Source organism: Giraffa tippelskirchi, chromosome 14 (genome assembly GCF_054371585.1).
Source record: "Giraffa tippelskirchi isolate mGirTip1 chromosome 14, T2T-mGirTip1v1.2.pri, whole genome shotgun sequence".
Lineage (NCBI taxonomy): Eukaryota > Metazoa > Chordata > Mammalia > Artiodactyla > Giraffidae > Giraffa > Giraffa tippelskirchi.
The window spans coordinates 54,939,158-54,962,698 of NC_137288.1; the positions used below are offsets into that span (position 1 = coordinate 54,939,158).

A 23,541-nucleotide genomic window follows, 5' to 3' on the forward strand; every position below is an offset into this window, starting at 1 on the left:
TCCAAGACTCTGGCTTACAGACTCCTCCCATACATCCTCATCTCCTATCACCAGATCCACTTCTGGCATTTGTCACTATGCCTACAACATGAGAAGGGCACTAATCCCACTTCTGTCACCATGGACAGCTAACAGCGTATTCTTGCTGAACTAGGCTTCAGACTCCTCTCTGTGAAGTGAGCAGGAGGCAAAAGGTAGTACTGCCTACTTCTAAGGACTTCGTGAGGGTTAATGTCCTTATCAGAGCAATGAGCAAGAGACACTCAGGGATTATAAGTGCTCACGTGAATGTGACATAAACTGTTTGAGCCCAGAGCTGCAGCTGAGGACTTTGGGTCTTTTTCCCTTCAAATTACATAAATTTCCTTAGAGTGGATATCTCTGAAAAATTAATAAAAATCCAGGAGCACTCCATCTTACCCACACTCCTCAGGTTCCCTGGACAGCAGCTCAAATACATGTGGTGACTATAAAAGACTTAAGGCTAATTCTGTTTTGCTCCATTTCTTCTTGAACATTAATGCATTAAACACTTAGAAAGACTGAACTATAGAACAAAACACATCATCAACCAGGTTGAAAAAGCAAACCGCGTTACTGAAGGACCCTAATGTCGCCTGAGGCCGAGGAAGCAGCAAGGGGAGCACACCTAAAAAGACAATAGGAGATGTGTCCTTGGTCCCTAAGTCTATGACAGGGTTGGCAATATAAACATGGTCCTTGTTTTAAGAAGTTCAGTCTAGCGAGGAGACATATGTCAACAGTCATCCCAATACAGTGTGATAAGTGACGGAAGCCAGAGCAGAGTGCTCTATGAATGAACACAGGGAATAAAGAAATTAACTTGCATCAGCAACACCATTTCAGGACAGTGGGCATCTGAGCTAGGTCATAAGAGTAAGGAGGCACTTTCTAAGTGAGAGAGGAAAAGGACAGTCCAGGCAGGTGCAGAGGCCCTTAGCATCAGGGGCTGGAGGAAGGGCAGCAAAGCCTGCACAATGGTGAGCACGGGGAATGAAGAGCCACACAGCTCAGATGGGGCCTCACTGTGCACGGTCTTGATGCCGTGCTCACGGGTCTAAACGTCCCATCTACACGCACTGAGAAGCCAGCACCATCCTCACATGGGCACGGAGCACTGGAGGACAGGCTCCATATGTGAAGAGGGAAACCACATGAGGAGGCTGTGCCACAGCTCAGGTGCAAGAGGTCAGACCGCTGCCCAAGGAAGCACAGGGAAACACTAAAGAAGCTCTGTATCTGCAGACATGTCAGGGGTCAGGGCACCAGGGTTCTAGAGACCTGGTGAGAAACTAGAGGTCCAACATCCAAACCACAGGTTCTCCACGTCATTCACCACTGATCAAATATTTACGGAGGCTCTATTATTAATTCACTAGGGATGCAGCAAGTGAACTGGAGAGAGAAGGTCTCTGTCCTCTCTGAGAATGTGTCCTGGTGGCAGGTATCAGTGAGCAGGAAGAGAGACCAGCAAGACAGCTCTGGACTGTGATGGCTGCTAGAGAGGAAATACACAGAACAATGTGACTTTCAAGGAAACAGGGAGTACACTCACCCTATGAGGGCATCTGAGGAGGCCTCGGACACCCTTTAGCTGAGGACTGAGGATACAAGAGAAGAACCATAACCGAGAGGGTGAATGAACACAGTATTCGTAAGAAGGGTTTAAGATGTCAGCAAGAAACTTAATAATGAAGCACCAGAGGTGCCGCCACACTTGAGAAGAGATTCAAGATCATTCTGATGCGATAATCAGAAATGACAATCTACGCCGTGAGATCCTGCCTCTGAAGAAATCCAAGATGGCTCCACTCTTATCAAATGTCTCATTCCTCAGGGATCAAAATGTTTGGGGGTATTCTACCTGCATTCCAGGGTGGATTGTATGTATGGCACAAGACTTCACTTCAGGAGAGAAGATTTTCATCATTTGGAGTAAATAATCTTCTAACAGAAATTAAGACTTTAAAAATCTTTCACATGCCTTCTATTCAGCATTCTTATTTCAACAATATGAACATATAATATTTCAGACTGCCTGGTTATTTTTACTCTTCATTCAGTTGTGACTGATAATTGTTTTAGGAATTTATTCTTTCTAGGGATTGGTTTATCACTAGATTTTTAAAATACACAAGTTTTTAGACCCCACTGACATCAGTACGGTAGTAATCAGTACTGACTTTAGAGCTCAACATTGACAACACTGAGATTTCTTATAAAATTCATCTCAAATTTAAACTATTAAATAGCATAAAATATATAAAATAGTGTACATTAAATTCAGAGCAAATTTTAGTGGGAATGCACTTAAAATGTGTATCTGTATACATTTTACCTACACAAAACAAGACTTGTACAAAAATAAGGAAAATCTTGTTGAATGAATACTTAGTCACATGAATTGTACTTTCTGCAGAGCATTTTAAGACTAGAAGGAATCTTACCATGTCTAATTGGCCCCTTTTCCCTTTATAAAATGAAGAATAAAGAAATCTAGCAATGTCTGTTTGACTTATACAGTCATATGAATAATGAGTGAAAGAATGCATGCATGCTAAGTCGCTTCTGTCACGTCCAACTCTTTGTGACCCTATGGACCACAGCCCACCAGGTTCCTCTGTCCATGGGATTCTCCAAGGAAGAATACTGGAGTGGGTTGCCATGCTCTCCTCAAGGGGAACTTCCCAACCCAGGGATTGAACCCTCATCTCTTATGTTTCCTGCATTGGCAGGTGGGTTCTTTCCCACTAGTATCACCTGGGAAGCCCTAAGTGAAAGAATACGAATCACCAAAAACAAAGGGGCTTTTAAAAATGATTAATGTTTAGGATTTTCTATGTAGAGGATCATATCATCTGCAAACAGTGAGAGTTTTACTTCTTTTCCAATCTGGATTCCTTTTACTTCTTCTTCTTCTCTGACTGCTTGTGGCTAGGACTTCCAAAACTGTTGAACAGTAGTGGTAAGTAGTGAGTACGGGTCTTGCTCTTGATTTTAGAGAAAATGCTTTCAATTTTTTGCCATTGGGGATAATATTTGCAGTGGGTGTGTCATATATAGCTTTTATCATGCTGAGGTGTGTTCCTTCTATGCTTGCTTTCTGGCGAGTTTTTATCATAAATGGGTGTTGAATTTTGTCAAAGGCTTTCTCTGCATCTATTGAGATAACCATATGGTTTTTACCTTTCAGTTTGTTAATATGGTACATAACATTGACTGATTTGCAAATATTGAAGATTCTTTGCATCCCTGGAATAAAGTCCACTTGGTCATGCTGTATGATCTTTTTAATATATTGTTGGATTCTGTTTGCTAGAATTTTGTTGAGGATTTTTGCATCTATGTTCATCAGTGATACTGGCCTGTAGCTATCTTTTTTTGTGGCATCTTAGTCTAGTTCTGGTATCAGGGTGATGGTGGCCTCTTAGAATGAGTTGGGAGTTCGCCTTCCTCTGTAATTTTCCAGAAGAGTTTGAGTAGGATAGGTGCTAACTCTTCTACTAGAGCTAATCAGTGAATATAGTAAAGTTGCAGGATGTAAAATTAATACACAGAAATCCCTTGCATTCCTACATACTAACAATGAAAAAACAAAGAGAAATTAAGGAAACAATCCCATTCACCTTTGCAACAAAAAGAATAAAATACTTAAGAATAAATTTATCTGAAGAAACAAAGGGCTTCCCTTGCAGCTCAGCTGGTAAAGAATCTGCCTGCAATGTGGGAGACCTGGGTTTAATCCCTGGGTTGAAAAGATCCCCTGGAGAAGGGAAAGGCTACCCAGTATTCTGTATCCAGTATCCAGTATTCTGGCCTGGAGAATTCCATGGATTGTATAGTCCATGGGGTTGCAAAGAGTCAGACATGACTGAGCGACTTTTACTTCACTTCAAAGAAACAAAAGACCTATATGTAGAAAACTATAAAACACTGATGAAAGAAACCAAAGATGACACAAATAGATGGAGAAACATACCATGTTGGTGAATTGGAAGAATCAATATAGTGAAAATTAGTATATTGCCCAAAGCAATCTATAAATTCAATGCAATCCCTATCAAGCTGCCAACGGTATTTTTCACAGAGCTAGAACAAATAATTTCACAATTTTTATGGAAACACAAAAATCCTTGAATAGCCAAAGCAATCCTGAGAAAGAATGGAACTGGAGGAATCAACCTTCCTGACTTCAGACTATACTACAAAGCTACAGTCATCAAGACAGTATGGTACTGGCACAAAGACAGACACATAGATCAATGGAACAAAATAGAAAGCCCAGAGATAAATCCACATACCTATTGACACCTTATTTTTGACAAAGGAGGCAAAAATATACAATGTAGAAAAGACAATCTCTTTAACAAGTGGTGCTGGGAAAACTGGTTAACCACATGTAAAAGAATGAAAACTATAGTACTTTCTAACACTATACACAAAAATAAACTCAAAATGGATTAAAGATGTAAATGTAAAACCAGAAAGTATAAAACTTTTAGAGGAAAACATAGGCAGAACACTCCCTGACACAAATCACAGCAAGACCCTCTATGACCCACCTCCCGGAGTAATGAAAATAAAAACAAAAATACACAAATGGGACTTAAATAAACTTAAAAGCTTTTGCACAACAAAGGAAACTATAAGCAAGGTGAAAAGGTAGCCTTCAGAATGGGAGAAGATAATAGCAAATGAAACAACTGACAAAGAATTAACCTCCAAAATATATAAGCAGCTCATGCAGCTTGATACCAAAAAAATGAACAACCCAGTCAAAAAGTGAGCCAAAGAACTAAACAGACATTTCTCCAAAGAAGACATACAGATGGCTAATAAACACATGAAAAGATGCTCAACATCACTCATTATTAGCGAAATGCAAATTAAAACCACAATGAGGTATCACCTCACACCGGTCAGAATGGCTGCCATCAAAAAGTCTATAAACAATAAATGCCGGAGAGGGTGTGGAGAAAAGGGAACCAGAACCCTCTTACACTGTTGGTGGGAATGAAAACTGGTACAGCCACTATGGAGAACAGTGTGGAGGTTCCCTAAAAAACTGGAAACAGAACCGCCATACGACCCAGCAAACCCACTGTTGGGCACACACACTAAGGAAACCAGAATTGAAAGAGACACGTGTACCCCAATGTTCACTGCAGCACTGTTCACAATAGCCAGGACATGGAAGCAACCTAGATGTCCATCGGCAGACAAATGGACAAGGAAGTTGTGGTACATATTCACAATGGAATACTGAATATTACTCAGCTACAAAAAGGAACTCATTTGAGTCATGAGGTGGATGAAATGAGGTGGATGAAACTGGAGCCTATTTTACAGAATGAAGTAAGTCAGAAAGAGAAACACCAATAGAGTATATTAAAGCATATATATGGAATTTAGAAAGACGGTAACAACAATTCTATACGCAAGGCAGCAAAAGAGACACAGATGTAAAGAACAGACTTTTGGACTATGTGAAGAAGGCGAGGGTGGGATGATTTGAGTGAATAGCATTGAAACATGTATATTACCTTATGTAAAATAGATGACCAGTGCAAGTTCAATGCAGGAAGTGGGCACTCAAAGCCAGTGCTCTAGGACAACCCAGAGGGAATGGGGTGGGGGGGAGGTTTGGGGAGGCGAGGACACATGTGCACCTGTGGCTGATTCATGTCGATGTATGGCAAAAACCACTGCAATATTGCAAAGTAATTATCCTCCAATTAAAATTAATTAATTAAAAATGTCAATGTTGATATAAACATTTTAGCTATACTATAAATAAAAAATGAGTTATTTGCTTGAGAAAAAAATTTTTTTCAAAAGGAAGATTATCTTTAAACAGCATACTTCTCTGACACATCAAGTTTTTACTACTACAGTAAAGACCTAAACCTCTTCTGTGAGACAAAGTACCTCCTGGGGAACGGGGCTGGGGCTCACCACACACTCTACATGGAGACAGTAGTGTCAGAGCAGCTAGGAACACACCACACCAGTCAACTGACCTTCTAGTCTGAACACAATTTTATCTCATCTCTGACATTTCTATGCCACTCCTCTCTTTTCTCATTTCCATATTACTTCACACCTAAACTTAACATGACACCACTCCTCCTCTCATCCTATTCCCATCTTTTTGCATGTATGAGGCTGACAAACACACTCACACACGCGTTCCCTCATGAGCCTCCTTGTTCCTCAACACCAAATTCTATTCTGACTCACACGCCCTTTTCCCCTGCTGCTCAGGAGCCTGAATCTGAGTGCACAGGAGGAATCTCCTCCAAGGACTCTAGACAGCCACCTTCCAGGACAGTGTGCTACAGGTGACTGTCCTTGCAGGGAGACAGCAATAACTGCCAAGGGTGCCGGTGCCAAGCTGGAGAGCATGTGGGATAGAAATGCAGCCATCAGAAATGCTCAGAGCGTCGTTCTGTGGGAACCACTAAGCTAAGCCTCAGTTTACTGATCTGCAAAGTGGGCATCACAGGGCTGTTCGTGGAGACTAAGTGAGGCAAGCAAGAGTGGCCACTTTGCAGCTGTGGGCATAAATAATTGGGGAAGCAGCAGGGCTTAAAGTCTGAGGAATTGATAATTTCATTTAACAATAACAAAATCAGGGACTGATACTCAAAAACTACTTAGACAGCACTGAACTAAAGCACACTGCAATTAATATAATTTCTTTTTTTCAACCAAAATAATTTACACTTGAAATTGCCAAGTTCAATTCTCCCCTCCCCACTGCACCTGGTCACCAGCCACACTAGCCAGTCGGGACCAGGCTGTGGTGGGGCAGGGGGTTCACTGGCACGAGGGCATGGCTGTCTCATCTTTCATATGACCTGCTGCACTGAGTGTACGGCACTGAAAGGATAGTCCCTCCATCTACACTTGCATCCCAGAGTATCAACTGCTTAGGAGACACTGGACTATGTGCTCATTTTCCAGGGTATCAAATTGCCTCTGAGACAGAGTAACAGCAGCCAATCCAAATCCTATCATTTGGAGAACAATCTTCAAGGGTCTCATTCATTGTTTAAGAAGGAAATCATTGCATTATGAAAAGGGACTAGAATGAAAATGAATTTGCCTCCTAAATAAATAGATGAACTAAAGGCCTTGTGCTCTGCAGAGCAGCCAGGTCTAGTAAATGTAATGACCTCCTAATACAATTACAACACTTGGAAACTGATTATAGGTTTTACATTTTGATCAACTGCCAACTGAGCATATAAGAAGTTTAACATAATTAAAGTACTTTTGGTCTATCAAATCAAGAATATCAACATTGAGCTCAAATGTTCTGACACTAATATTTTACCCTAATTTTATATACACACATGTACACATACACAGATATATGGTTGCTTGAAACATCACTGATAATCAGTAATCAACCTGTTGAATCAGGTTATTACTTTGAAAATTCCAGTTGATATACACTAACTCAGAGATATAGAAGAAAGACTGATTCTTAAATTGTATATTTTGAGATCTTCAGGAAAAATACCAAATTAGCGCAGAGTATTTTATTAGTGTAAACTTAGCACTCCTGAGACTAGGTTAAAGGTTAAAATGACTAACATAAAGCATGAACTAATATGCATAAAAATGTTCTCTAATTTCAAGAAAACTGCATACATCAAAGAGGAAGGGGAAATCCACTTGGACCCTGTAAAACTTTACTCCTAAAACCTCAGTGTTGACAGGCCATGCATGAGTATTAGATCTGTAATGAAATAATACAGAACGTTCACATCAGGATTTCCACAGGTTTCACAGCCTGCCTTCTCAAGACTCCCTGTTAAATAAGCGCTTCTGTGTAAGCTGAATGGAGAGCACTTCAAGACCTCAATGACAGCCATAAAACTTCTCCTATTTACTAGAAATATCTGGGTCATAATGTTTCCAAAAGTCAACAATGCCTTCCACCAGAAAATTTCTGATATTCTAAAAAAACACAGACACAACGCATAAATTATTTCAGTTCAACAAACATTTCCAGAGTGTTTCTTGCATGCACACACTACAGTGAGTCATTAACAGGAAGATGACTTAAAGCACAGTCATTTGTCTCAAGAAGTGACCAGCCTGGCTGTGGAGAAAGAGCTCAAAGACATAAGAACTCCCAGGGAGCATGAGAAGGGCAGGGAGTACAGGACCCAGAGGAAGTGAAGGGTGGAGGGAGATGACACATGAGCAGAGTTTAGACAGGTCAACAGGAGATTACCAAGAAGACAAGGAAGGGAGAGAACTCCCGACAGGAAGCATAAAGTATTACACTGGGGTCCCAGAACATACAGCAAGCACAGCATATTCAGATACTAAGTAACTCTCACTGGATAGCATAAAAATGCAACAAAGGGAGAGTTCAAAAGGAGAATAAAACAGGAGTAGGTGAAATGCCATGAAGGCCTCACAGGCAACATAATGGAGTTTAATTTCACCCTCCAGGCAATCGGAGTCACATTAATCAGGAAGCAAATTGCCTGTGTCAAGCTGCCAGGTGTCCAGGGGTCAGAAGGGCCAGCCAAACTGAAAGTGGCAACTCGCCCTTACTACCCTCTGCGTCCGTGCAGCCAAGAGGCCAACAAGGGTATTTTGCTCCTCTGCTCCGTGTCCTCCCAAGACGGCACCAGCATGGTCAGATGACGGGCAGTGCAAGTGGGGGGCTTCCTCACTGCAAACACGTCATGGCCCGGGCTGCTGGGAGGGAAAGAGAGGAGGGAGGCAAGTGCCTCAGCCAAGGCTCTTGGAGTGGAGGCGCTGGACGATGAGGGCAGGTGCACATGAATGGCCATGGGCAGAGCGCCTGAGTCCTCACTGTCCCCTTCAGAAAACCAGAGTGTAGCACCCAAGTCCTGTGCAGGGAGGGCGGCCTGCCAGGGAAAGCAGGCCTCGGCTCAGGCCTGGAAGACCACACAGAGGCCTGGGCCTGGAGTCAGACCCCTCAGGTCAGATCTGTGGTCTGCAGGAATCACTCCCAGACACAGCAGAAGCTGAACTGGATGGAGAGAATTCAGTGATGAGGCCAGCAGGCGGCTACTGGAATACTTCAGGCTGCACATGTGGACTGAACTCTTGATAAACAGACTCTCATCCACAGAGGACACAGAGTGAATCCAGGAAGGGCTGATAAACTGGAAGAAAAGGGGTAGGGGAGGTCAACAGACAAGACCAGTTCAGCTGGCAGTGAGGGATGAGTTCGAAGGACAGAGCTACATCAGGGGTGATTTCCAAGATGGAATGATAGCAGGTTGTCATGAGGACAAAGGTATGTTCGGGGTTCCCTTGTGGTTCAGCTGGTAAAGAATCTGCCTGCAATGCAGGAGACCTGGGTTCTATCCGTGGGTTGGGAAGATATTCTAGAGAAGGGAAAGGCTACCCACTCCTGTATTCTGGCCTGGAGAATTCCACAGACTGTATAGTCCATGGGGTCGCAAAAAGTCAGAAATGACTCGAGTGACTTTCACTTTCACAAGTATGTTCAGGTACGCAGAGTGCTGAGATAGAGAAGGGTCAAGGATACACAGCCGGAGTTGCTTTTCATCAAACAAATCAGTCAAGATGATGGCAGATGATAGTGTCAATGGGCTCAAGAGTAGCAGAAGTGGATAGTGTGGGGTTCTGGTACAAGTGCGAGGAGTCCCGATTAAGAGGCAGCAGACTGAGAACACCACCCACCCACCCAGTCTGGACACCTGCAGCCATGAGGGCAGAGCAGCCTCGCACAGAGGAGGCAGAGAAAGCACTGCCTCGGGGAGAAGGAGTCCTCAGAGGAGACTGAGGTTAGGAGGAGATCTTTCTAAACATGGAACACAGTTTCTAGAAAGACGGATGGAAAAAGCTGAGAAGAGATCAACAAAGTAAGGAACCAGAGCAGGAGATGACCAAACTGGACAGAACCAGTATCTATAAAGACCCAGACATCAGGTGCTGCTGGAGGTGACAGTGGGACATAAAGCCAAAACCCTGACCCAAGGTCCCCAATCTTTACTAGGGCCTGGCCAGTCTCTGCGGGCATCAAAGCCACCAATGGTCCCAAACACTTGTGTTCTTTTACTCCATTTGTGAGATGTCTCTTTAAATAGACTTTTACTTAAAAAAATCTCTGAGAATTTGTTTGGCAAAACAAAGTTTTCATCAAGAGCAAAAAAGAAACACAATTGTTTATGCTCACTGGAATAGAAAAAATATTTATTAATACTGTTCTTGAATTCAGAAATGATTCCTAAGAACATCTGTGTTGGGAGGACTCTACAAGCTCATTTACTTGACCCTAACTGCACAGGACTCTACTCGCACTCTGAAAATAATAGGAGCCTCTCTGAAGAAGACCATCTCAATTCCAACAAGCTGGGGAAGATAATTACCCAAAGTGATCTTTCTAGTAAACCTATTATTCACCAAACCTTAATTGAAGCTGTCTTTCGGGTGTGTCCTCAGACCCTCTGTCCTCTGGTCCTCTCCAGGAGGAAAAGCTAGCCCATGAAGCGTGTTTATATTTACTCTTCAAACAACATTCAGTTCACCCTTTCCACCCTGTTCAAGACTTTCCCTTTAGGTCCAATTCTATATATTCCTAGAAAAATAGACATAACTTTCCATTGGCTTATCAAAAAAAGACAAATTACAAGCAGAATCCTGGTTAGACCTAAAGAAGAATGCTTGGAGCTCTCATTCACGAATATATTAACAAAACAGATCCATTCAGGGTGATTTACGAAGGGTGATCTGGCTTAGACACCCGACTCTTCTGTCATTTGCACAGCTAAGGAGTCTCACTTTAATACAAGTTAGTATTGTCCTTCTTCCCTTACACGTCTCATATGTGTCCCTCCCCAAGCTGTGTGTCATTGTGAGTTTTAAACTAGTGTCTCAGATAAACTCCATATTTTAGTCACAAAAGAAATGATAACCACCACTAATCATATACTAGGCTCTTACTATGTGCCAGGTGCTTTACCTAGACCTCAAGAATCTTCACAACTGTGCCTGTGGGATGTAAAATGTGGCAATTCACCTTGTAAATAAACTAGAGTGATTCTCTTTGGACTTCACACATAATATTTTTAACTTATAGACAATGATAAATAATAAAATAGCTAACATGAGACTCTGGATTATCTTAATGTTAATTCACATCTCCTGCATTAAATATCTAATCACATCTACTATATAAGTTAAATTACCAGAAGTGGAGCTTCCTTTCTGAGTCCGTATCCCTTCCTGAAAGACACACTAACACACTTTAAAAATGGCCAAAAGAGAGGCAGACGGAGGTAAAAAAAAAAAACAACAAAAAAAACCCAAGTCATATAAGAAACCGATTCAACCAGTTCAGCAATATTTATTTTCTGTTTGTAAGGAAGTTTTATGAAAATCTGTTTTATCAGATGGATTCACATTTTAAGGATCAGATTTCATTTTGCCTAAGTTGCTTCTTTCCTGAATAATTTTCAGCACTCATCAGAAGGATAGCGATAAATACTTTAAATAACATGACGGGCAATGTTGGAAATCAGGTCTGTCTTTCACAATGCCCGAAATGGGGAGCAGCAGCACTCACCTCCTTTGCGCTCTTGATTTTGGTCAGAAATGTATGCAGCTCCATCGTCTCTGCAAACAGTGCACGACATACTGCCTGGTAATGATTTGGTGCCTCTGCTTCAGTCGGGAGATGAGCAGCACACAACTACAGAAGAGGAAAACAATGGTGCCTGCTTATTATCTGTGGTTTTTAGGCACCTGAAATACCGACAAACCCAGTAGTTCCCATTTTCATATCACATGGCAAGGCAGCCCCATGATTCCCATGACCCAAAGCTGAATGCACAATAAGACCACCAGGGAAGTCCACACAATTTTATGGAAAGAGAGGTTCATGACTAACAACTCCCTAGCACAGGTGTGAGCTTCCAGAATTAGCTTCTACTTGACAATGCCAGCACGCATGTAAAAGTGCGGCCTGGGAAGAGAAGAGGGACGACCACTTACAGAGTACTGATCATAACTCAGGTATTTTAATAGCTACCATTTATTATTTACTACACCAGGTCCTATATTTGACATGTTATATACACAGCATAACATCATTTACTCTTCCATGTAGCCCTGAATTAGCACCACTTTACAGAAACAGAAACTGAGGCTTAAGAGGAAGCTAGTGACTTGTCCACAGTCATAAAGTTAACGTTCAGGGAGGAGAATTCAACACAGTCATATTTGATTCCGAAGCCCAAGCTCATTCCAAAACATGCAGAGTTGTATAATTTGGTAACAAGAATGTCAAGAAGACATGTGGACCACTGGGAAGATGCCTCATCATTAGATGGGCAGTGGTGGAAAGAGGGCAGAGGGCAACTGTGATACCTCCAGTCCTAACATCATCAACAGTACACAGCCCATAACTACTTGTGGGTCAAAATTTCAATTTAACACCATGCACAACAATTTAGAAAAATCAAACAATTTACTAGATTGAAAAAGACGTCCTGTCAAGACTATAATGCACTAGGATAATTTTATCTTTCTGTAATAATTTTGCATCTGTGTACAGTAGTTATGTTTTAATGTATTTGCATTAAAAAGTTGTAAGTTCTCCCTTATTCTTTACCATATGCTTGACATTAATATACATTTATTATAATTAATAACTTGCATCTTTTGGAGAGTAAGAGATATCTTTGTAGCTTGTAGTATCCTTCATAATGTGGCTTTCTGTTATTTTTCATTTGTAATAAGTATTGTATGCAATTTAATAGATTACTATCTTTAATAAAATACATTCTCAGGAAAATATTTCACCAAGTATGTCAGCAACAAACTTTCTTCACAAACAGGCTAAGAACTGATGCACTGGGAGCATGAGAGCAAAAATTGCACAAGTTTAATTATTCACAGAGCAACCAATGAACAGAGTGTATTTTTTGCTCAATTATTTTTATATGCAGAAAAGAGCCTCTCACATAAAAATATCATTTCCAAGGTGATGAAGGCAACTGCTAGGACTTCCACCTTTCACTAGTCCCACAATTTTATACTCCAATTACATGCTGTGAAATATGGCATAACATTTTTGACTGTAATTCATAGTAAGAAATACATTTTACATTAAGGATTCAAACACATCCATAAGTGTATGTTTTATACACAAACATTGTACAAGATGAAACTTACACAATCAATTGATTTCACAATCCACTAACAGGTTGTGCCCTGCAACTTGGAAACCTGGTGTAAAAGTCTAAAATCTTTTTAATGTATATGATATAATTGTATATGTAAATAATCCACAAAAATTATTAGAACTAAGAAGCAATTTTAGCAAAGTTGGGGGATACATGATCAACACAAAACCATTCTATTTCCATTTTTTAAATAGTAAAAAAAAAAAAAATACTAAGGAATAAATTCAACCAAGGAGGTGTGAGGCACACACTGAAAACTATAAAGTATTGCTGACAGAAATTAAAAAAGACAGATAAATGGACAGACATCTGTATTCATGGGTTGGCAGGCTTACTATTGTTAAGATGGTTGCTATTGTTCGGTCACTCAGTTGTGTCCGACTGTTTGCGACCCCATGGACTGCAGCACTCCAGGCTTCACTGTCCTTCACCATTTTCCAGAGCTTGCTCAAACTCATGTCCATCGAGTCGGTGACGCCATCCAACCATCTCATCCTCTGTCGTCCCCTTCTCCTCCTGCCTTCAATCTTTTCAAGCATCAGGGTCTTTTCCAATGAGTCGGCTCTTTGCATCAGGTGGCTAAAATACTGGAGCTTCAGCATCAGTCCTTCCAATAAATATTCAGGATTGATTTCCTTTAGGATTGACTGGTTTTCTCTCCTCGCAGTCCAAGAAATTCTCAAGAGTCTTCTCTTGAGTTAATAATACTACACAAAATGATCTACAGATTGAATGCAATTCCTAACTAAATCCCAAAGGCCTTTTTGAAGAAATGGAAAAGCTGATCCTAAAATTGATGTGGAATTGCAAGGGCCCCAAATAGCTGACACAATCTTGAAAAGAAGAGAGCTAGAGACTCCAGCTTCCAAATTTTAAAACTTACCTCAAAAAAAAAAAAACAACTTACCTCAAGGTTATAGTAATCCAAACAAAGTGGTACTTGCATAACAACAAACATATAGATCAATAACACAGAACTGAGAGTCCAGAAATAAACTCATATATCTGTGGTTGACTGATTTTTGATGAAAGTGCCCAGACCATTAAGGAGGGAAAGAATAGTCTCTTCAACAAATGATGCTGGGAAAAGTGGATATCCACATGGGGAAAAAAAAGTTGTCCCCCTACCTCACACCATACATAAATATTAACTCAAAATGGATCAGAGACCTACATTTAAGAGTCAAAACTATAAAACTCTTCGAAGGTGAAGTGAACCTTCATAGGGATGAACCTTCATGGTCATGAACTTAGTAGTAGTTTTTAAGACATGATACCAAAAGCACTAGATACAGTATATCTTACTTTACTATAGCACTATATTATGCATTGCAGATAGTATGTTTTTTACAAATTGAAGGTTTGTAGTGACCCTGCGCATTAGGCAAGTTTATCAGTGCTATTATTCCAGCAGCATTTGTTCACTTCTTGCCTCTGTGGCATATTTTGATAATTCTTGCAATATCTCAAACTTTTTCTTATTATTTTATTAGTTACTTTATTATTATTTTTATTAATATTTATTATTATTATTATATGTTGTGGTAATGTGATCAGTGATCTTTGATGTTACTATTATAATTGGTTTTTTGTTTTACACTTAAAAGTATGTATTGTTTTTTAGATATAATGCTATTATACACTTTATAATAGACTAAGTATAGTATAAACGTATCTTTTATATGCAATGGGAAACCAAAATATTCATGTAACTCACTTTACCGCAACCTTTGCTTTGTTGCAGTGGTCTGTAGCTAAACCTGCAATACCCTCAAGGTAGGCCTGTAAATGGATAAATTAGACTTCAAAGTTAAAAATGTACACTAGTCAAAAAGGCCATCATCAAAAAATCTGCAAACAATAAATGCTGGAGAGAAAAGGGAACCCTCTTGCACTGTTGGTGGGAATGTAAATTGGTACAGCCACTATAGAGAACAGTGTGGAGATTCCTTAAAAAGCTAGGAATAAAACTACCATATGACCCAGCAATCCCACTACTGGGCACATACCCTGAGAAAACCAAAATTCAAAAAGACACATGTACCCCAATGTTCCCTGCAGCTCTACATACAACAGCCAGGACGTGGAAGCACCCAAATGTCCATCAACAGATGAATGGATGAAGCTGTAGTGCATACATACAGTGGAATATTACCCAGCCATAAAAAGGAATGAATTTGAGGCAGTTTAACTGAAGTGGATTAATCTAGAGACTGTACATACAGTGGAGTAAGTCAGGAAAACAAGTATTGTATATTGACATATACATATATGTGTGTGTGTGTGTGCGCAATCTAGAAAAACAGTACAGATGAACTTATCTGCAGGGCAGGAATAGAGACACAGACATAGAGAACAGACTTGTAGACACAGTGAGGGAAGGAGAGGGTGGGACGGATTGAGAGAACAGCATTGCCACATATATATTATCCTATGTAAAACAGCTATTGGGAAGTTGCTATGTCCCACAGGGACTCAACCCAGTGCTCTGTGACAACCTAGAGGGGTGGGAAGGGGTGGGGAGGTTCAAGAGGGAGGGGATATATGTATGTTGTTCAGTTGCTCAGTCAGGTCCGACTCTTTGTGACCCCACGGACTGCAGCACGCCAGGTTTCCCTGTCCCTCACCATCTCCCAGAATTTGCCCAAGTTCATGTTCATTGCATCAGAGACGGCTAGGCGGCATCACTCCAGAGGATCTCATCCTCTGATGCCCTCTTCTCCTTCTGCCCTCGATCTTTCCCAGCATCAGTGACTTTTCCAATGAATCGTCTGTTCACATCAGGTGACCAAACTACTGGAGCTTCAGCTTCAGCATCAGTCCCTCCAGTGAATATTCAAGGTTGATCTCCCTTAATATTGACTGGTTTGATCTCCTTGCTGTCCAAGAGACTTTCAAAAGTCTTCTCCAGCAGCACAGTTCAAAGGCATCAATTCTTTGGTGTTTTGCCTTCTTTACGGTCCAGCTCTCACAACCATATGTGACCACTGAGAAGACCATGGCCTTGACTATATGGACCTTTGTCAGTAGAGTAATGCCTAACCTAGATATATATACACTTATGGCTGATTCACGTTGTTGTAGAGCAGAAACCAATACTACTTTGTGAAAACAATTATCCTCTAATTTTAAAAAAAAAAGCTGTACATCAAAGGATTCTATCAAGAGCATGAAAAGACAATCCACAAAATCAGAGAAAATTATTTGCATATCATATATTTAATAAGGATCTACTATTCAGAATGCGTAAAGAACTCTTAAACTCAACAAAAGATAAACAACCTAATTTAAAAACGGACCTGAATAGACATTCTTCCAAAGAAGGCAGACAAATGGCCAAAAAGCAAATAAGAAAATGCAATTCAAAACCACAATTAGATACCACTCACATACACTAGGATGGCTATAAAAGCAAAGAGAAAATGGAAACTAAGTGCTAGCAAGAATGTGGAGAAATTGGAACCCTTGTGTGTTGCTGCTGCTGCTGCTGCTAAGTCGCTTCAGTCGTGTCCGACTCTGTGCGACCCCATAGACGACAGCCCACCAGGCTCCCCCGTCCCTGGGATTCTCCAGGCAAGAACACTGGAGTGGGTTGCCATTTCCTTCTCCAATTGTGTGTTGCTAGTAGAAATGAAAATGGCAAAGCCACTGTGAAAAATAGCTTGATGGTGTCTCAAAAAGCTAAAGATAGAATTACCATGTGATCCAGCAATTCCGTTCCTTTAGGTATATTTCCAAAAGAATTTAAAGTAGGTATTCAAACAAAAACTGAAACACAAATGTTCATACCAGCACCATTCACAGCAGCCAAAAAAAAAGGCGAAAACAATTCAAATGTTCTTAGCTGAGAAGTGGATAAACAAACTGTGGTATATTCACAAAATGGAATCTTATTAAGCCATAAAAAGGAAAAAGGTACTGACACATGCTACAACATGGATGAACCTTAAAAACATTACACTCAGTCTAAGAAGCTAGACACCAAAAGTCCATATGACTCCATTTATATGAAATACCAGAATACATAAATCCACAAAGAGAAAAAGCTGATCAGTGGGTGCCATGGGCTGAAGGAGGAGGGGTAGGTTTCCATCTGGGATAAAGAATAGGCTTTGGACCAAGACAGCGCTGATAGCTGGACAGTATTGTGAATTACTTAATGGCACTAAATTGTGCACCTTTAAATGGTAAACTTTGTTATATGTATTTTACCACAATTTTTTAATGTACAAAAAAAAATTTTTCTAAGCCAATGTAATTTCCTGAAGTTTCCACTGAGACAGAGGAGAAATAATCCCTTAGAGGAAATTAACCCTGGTAATTATTTCAGTTTCAATGAATTACCTGATAATTATTTTATTCTTTATGTTTATATGCATCATCACATCTAATTCTTATGTCAACCCAATTTAGAGATTAAGAAACAGAGATTTACAATAGCTAAGAATTTACCCAAGCCACACACCTAGCCAGCAGAATTGGAAGTGAACCCAGGCAGTCTTAACTGCAGAATGAGTTACACTAAAGGAAATAATGTTCTTACACTAAACGAAGCAATATTCTTCAAGTGCTGAAACACTAAGAGCATAGCATACAGGCAGCATGTCCCAAATGACCTCTACAGTTACCAAACAAGTGATATGTGTGGAGGAGTGGAAATTTTACAGACTTGTGTCCACAAGTTTGTTCTCTATGTCTGCGTACACAGTCTCTCCTTTATACACACCCCAGTCAGTACATGCAGAATTTTGTGGTCTTTTCTCCATTTATTAAAAATTTCCCACACTGTTACTTAACCTACATGATTATAATTTTAAAGGCCATATGATAATCCATGTAGCTGATATACCATTCTTCTGGAAGTCATTTATTTCCAGTTTCAAAACAGCGTAATTAATGCTGTGATACACATCTCCTTGTATCTACATAACATTTCATTTTAAAAATCGTCTCCTTGTACAGAGAACAGACTGGTGATGCCAGTGGTTGGGGCTTGGGGGGTACAGGGTGGAATGGGTGAAGGTGGTCAAAAGGTACAAACTTCCAGTTATAATCAGTCAGTCCTAGGAATGTAATGTACAGCATGGCGACTAAGGTTAACAATACTGTACTGAATATTTGAAAGTTGCTGAAAGAATGGAGCTTAAAAGTTCTCATCACAAGAAAAAAATCTGTAACCATGTGATGGATATTAACTTGACTTATTGTGGTAATCATTTTGCAATGTATACAAACAAGGAATTATTACCTTGTACAGTTGAAACTAATATATTGTTATATGTCAATTATATCTGAGCTTAAAAAACTGACCTCTTTGAAAAATTTCCAATAGTAGTATTACTGTGTGGAAAAACTTTGAACATACACAAAATGAGGTGGACAGTATAATGAATTACCATGTATCCATCACCCAATTTAGCAATGATCAATTCATGGCCAATCTTGCTTTATCTACATCCTCATCCACTTAAGCCTCACCCTCCAGGATAATTTTATAACAAATTTCAGATATCTGAATTTCACATGTAGATATTTCAGCATATAATCATTAAATGAGCTTTTTTTAAATACTCACAATTCTATTATAATATCTAAAAATATGAATAATTCCTAGTATCATCAGTTCAGTTCAGTTCAGTCGCTCAGTCACGTCCGACTCTTTGCGACCCCATGAATCGCAACACGCCAGGCCTCCCTGTCCATCACCAACTCCCGGAGTTTACCAAAATCCATGTCCATCGAGTCAGTGATGCCATCCAACCATCTCATATTCTGCTGTCCCCTTCTCCTCCGGCCCCCAATCCTTCCCAGCATTAGGGTCTTTTCCAGTGAGTCAACTCTTCACATGAGGTGGCCGAAGTATTGGAGTTTCAGCTTCAACATCAGTCCTTCCAATGAACACCCACGGCTGATCTCCTTTAGGATGGATTGATTGGATCTCCATGCAGTCCAAGGGACTCTCAAGAGTCTTCTCCAACACCACAGTTCAAAAGCATCAATTCTTCGGGGCTCAGCTTTCTTCACCGTCCAACTCTCACATCCATACACGACCACTGGAAAAACCATTGTCTTGACTAGACGGACTTTTGTTGGCAAAGTAATGTCTCTGCTTTTAAATATGCTATCTAGGTTGGCCATAACCTTCCTTCCAAGGAGTAAGCGTCTTTGAATTTCATGGCTGCAATCACCATCAGCAGTGATTTTGGAGCCCAAAAAAATAAAGTCTGACACTGTTTCCACATCTATTTCCCATGAAGTGATGGGACCAGATGCCATGATCTTAGTTTTCTGAACGTTGAGCTTTAAGCCAACTTTTTCACGCTCCCCTTTCACTTTCATCAAGAGGTCTTTAGTTCTTCTTCACTTTCTGCCATAAGGGTGGTGTCATCCGCATATCTGAGGTTATTGATATTCCTCCCGGCAATCTTGATTCCAGCTTGTGTTTCTTCCAGCCCAGCGTTTCTCATGATGTACTCTGCATATAAGTTAAATAAGCAGGGTGACAACATACAGCCTTGACGGACTCCTTTTCCTATTTGGAACCAGTCTGTTGTTCCATGTCCAGTTCTAACTGTTGCTTCCTGACCTGCATACAGGTTTCTCAAGAGACAGGTCAGATGGTCTGGTACTCCCATCTCTTTCAGAATTTTCCACAGTTTATTGTGATCCACACAGTCAAAGGCTTTGGCATAGTCAATAAAGCAGAAATAGATGTTTTCCTGGAACTCTCTTGCTTTTTTGATGATCCAGCGCATATTGGCAATTTGATCTCTGGTTCCTCTGCCTTTTCTAAAACCAGCTTGAACATCTGGAAGTTCACGGTTCACATATTGCTGAAGCCTGGCTTGGAGAATTTTGAGCATTACTTTACTAGCATAGGAGATGAGTGCAATTGTGCGGTCGTTTGAGCATTCTTTGGCACTGCCTTTCTTTGGGATTGGAACGAAAACTGACCTTTTCCAGTCCTGTGGCCACTGCTGAGTTTTCCAAATTTGCTGGCATATTGAGTGCAGCACTTGCACAGCATCACCTTTGAGGATTTGAAATAGCTCAACTGGAATTCCATCACCTCCACTAGCTTTGTTCGTAGTGATGCTTTCTAAGGCCCACTTGACTTCACATTCCAGGATGTCTGGCTCCAGGTGAGTGATCACTCAATCGTGATTATCTGGGTCGTGAAGATCTTTTTTGTATAGTTCTTCTGTGTATTCTTGCCACCTCTTCTTAATACCTTCTGCTTCTGTTAGGTCCATACCATTTCTGTCCTTTATTGAGCCTATCTTTGCACGAAATGTTCCTTTGGTATCTCTAATTTTCTTGAAGAGATCTCTAGTCTTTCCCAATCTGTTGTTTTCCTCTATTTCTTCGCACTGATCACTTAGGAAGGCTTTCTTATCTCTCCTTGCTATTCTTTGGAACTCTGCATTCAGATGGGAATATCTTTCCTTTTCTCCTTTGCTTTTCGCTTCTCTTCTCTTCCCAGCTATCTGTAAGGCCTCCTCAGACAGCCATTTTGCTTTTTTGCATTTCTTTTCCATGGGGATGGTCTTGATCCCTGTCTCCTGTACAATGTCACGAACCTCTGTCCATAGTTCATCAGGCACTCTATCAGGTCTAGTCCCTTAAATCTATTTGTCATTTCCACTGTATACTCATAAGGGATTTGATCTAGGTCATACCTGAATGGACTAGTGGTTTTCCCTACTTTCTTCAATTTAAGTATGAATTTGGCAATAAGCAGTTCATGATCTGAGCCACAGTCTGCTCCTGGTCTTGTTTTTGCTGACTGAATAGAGCTTCTCCATCTTTGGCTGCAAAGAATATAATCAATCTGATTTCGGTGTTGACCATCTGGTGATGTCCACTAGGAACTATTATCAAATGCTAAATCACCATTCAATTTTTTAAAGTGAAATAACAACTCTTGAAAGAAAGAGATACTGCTGTAAACTTTACCTTCATGACATCTCTATAGGACCGGATGGCTGAGAGTTTCCTCTTTTCGTCGTCATCCTCCTCCAGTCCCTCATCCGCAGCCTCATAGCCCTCATCATTGCTGCCGTCAGCCTCTACCGTGTTGGCCATGCGATCAATGAGCTGCTCCAGTGGGGGACTTAATTCCCTTTCTTCATTCTCCTTCAAGCCATAGTCCAGTGCCTTATAAATAATAATTCCCAAAGATTCTATAACCTAGGAACATTAAGGAAGGCGGTTAATAAAGACAACTTAACAGCTTTATAGAACTAACTGTAAGGCATAAAATATTTAGTATGATATTTAAGCTAGGTCTAATCTATTCCATTTCAGAAATGTGACACATTAAATTTGAGGAGATTAAAAAGTCTCATCTGTGTTTTTTAAAAAAATCTCAGATGGAAATATTTGTGTAATTTCTTCAAACCAGTATGTAACACATACACAAAGCCTTTTCATATTTTCTTAGATTTACGTTAAACACTAGAATCTATATTCTTCACATTTATATAAAATAGCAGCAAAATCATCCAGGTTGGTTTTCCACATTTTCAAACCATATTTTTTCAGAATAGACAGAGTTACCAAAGAACATATCCATTCAGAACTGTTATGACAACACTTATCTAATTAGGGATTTGATAGACATATCAAGGATCTGAGACTGAAAACTCAGTGACTGGTAGCAGCTAACTTAAGCTTAAACAAACAAATCTATTTACAGCCATGTCCTCCTGACAGGGGCTGGCAGTGCTGCAACTTCCACCTTAAGGTGCTGCCTACGCTTCAGGCAGAACCATCTGTAAACCAGGCTGGAGTCTTCTTTCAACTGATTGGAGAACTCCCCCAAGGCAACAGGTACAGGCTGGAAAGACAGGGCAGTTCAGCAGCATGCATTTGGGTGATGCCTCCAGGGCCAACCTGGGCCAAGCACGTGGAAAACGCTTCCATTGGATGATGGGATGCCTCTGTACACACCCAAACTCAAGGCTAGAAGGGTCAATAACCCCCAGTTTATGATGGGCAGCTCAGGACTCAGGTAACTTGGTGGCCCACCATTGAGTGTTCAGTCTTGACTGTGGCTCAGCATCAGACCAAGAGCTATTTCTCAAAAGGAAAGCAGCTCCCCATAAAGAGCAACAGGGCTCTGTTCCAGAACCCTAGGGGCCTGCATTGTGACTCACCCGCAGGGCTGCCCAAGGCTCAGACTGTAGCCCTCTCTGCCACTGACACCGCAAGCACCACCACACCTGCAGGGTCAGGTGGCCCGTGCAGCAGAGGAGCCAGCCTGGTAGCTGCATTTGTGGCGGAGCTCTTCCTGTCCTGGGTCCTGCTCAGAACTAGCAGCTTTCTGGGTCCTTCAGCAAATGGGCTATAGTAATACAACATACTTCAAGGAATACGTGCCTTCAAAATCTAGAGTCCACCAGGCTTTGCACTTCTTTTCTGGTTGCAGTCAGGGCCTTGGAAAGGATGTCCTAAAACATTTTGGAGGGTCTCCCAGCTCCAGGATAAACTACATGCAGCTGGTTTCAATATCCCAAATCTATTACCTTTCCTGAAATAAACCTGAGCCATGAAGCAGTCCTATATGTAACCCAACCTCTCAGAAACACAACATAACAAGGCTGGGCATTATTAGACTGACAAGTATAGTAGCTGACTCATCACTTTCACAGACTCCAGAAACTTCTAGCCTTGTGCTAGAGAAGCATCTACCTAGTTCTACACAGTCTGGAGCTGGTGATAACAGATGAGAACCCAAAAGACAACTGAAACATAACAGTACCTGGACACATCAACTTGCCTACATATATACTTACTTATACTAATTTTAGAAACTCATTTTCCAAAACTTGTGGTGGTTGTTCAGTTGCTAAGTCATGTCCGAAAGTGATTTAAGTATTAAGTAGGAGAGTTCCAACTAAGCAGCCCTTCAGAAAATTAGAGGCATTTTTTCCATGTTGACATTAATTATAATCTACCTGTATAAATATCAACCTGACACTTCTCCATCTTGTTCACAAAAATACTATAAAAGACTTACTACCCTTTCTTGCTGCAATAGCTAAATACTAACTGTGGTACTCTCATATCTAGTAAAATTTATCCCCCCAAAGCATAATTTTCTATTAGTTAATTCAGCTAATGTCCACTATACTAAGCACCCTTCCTTTCACTTATGAATTCAGTCCACAGATATTTTCTAAGAATCAAGTGTATGTGCCAATGAAGAAATAGATGAGGAGAAGAGACCTATGGCCTTCACAAAGGTTTTGGCCTAGGGAAAACAGATAATTAACAAGCTAAATGACTGTGCTACACATTATAATAAAGA

At 40.6% G+C, this 23,541-nt stretch overlaps 1 protein-coding gene across 20 annotated transcripts in view; it reads right to left on the reverse strand.

The window, feature by feature from the left end:
- The window catches only part of SPIRE1 (spire type actin nucleation factor 1), a 153,536-nt gene that overhangs the window by 55,388 nt on the left and 74,607 nt on the right, over positions 1-23,541 (reverse strand). For all 20 annotated transcript variants that reach the window (XR_014074515.1, XR_014074511.1, XR_014074513.1 and 17 more), the window contains 2 exons: positions 21,186-21,419; positions 11,609-11,734 (listed from right to left, as the gene is read on the reverse strand). Coding sequence is in view for 12 of the 20 variants with exons in the window: in XM_081561717.1 (XP_081417843.1) it covers positions 11,609-11,734; positions 21,186-21,419 (360 nt within the window). In the remaining 8 variants the exon portion in view is untranslated. The remainder of the gene's footprint in view (positions 1-11,608; positions 11,735-21,185; positions 21,420-23,541) is intronic.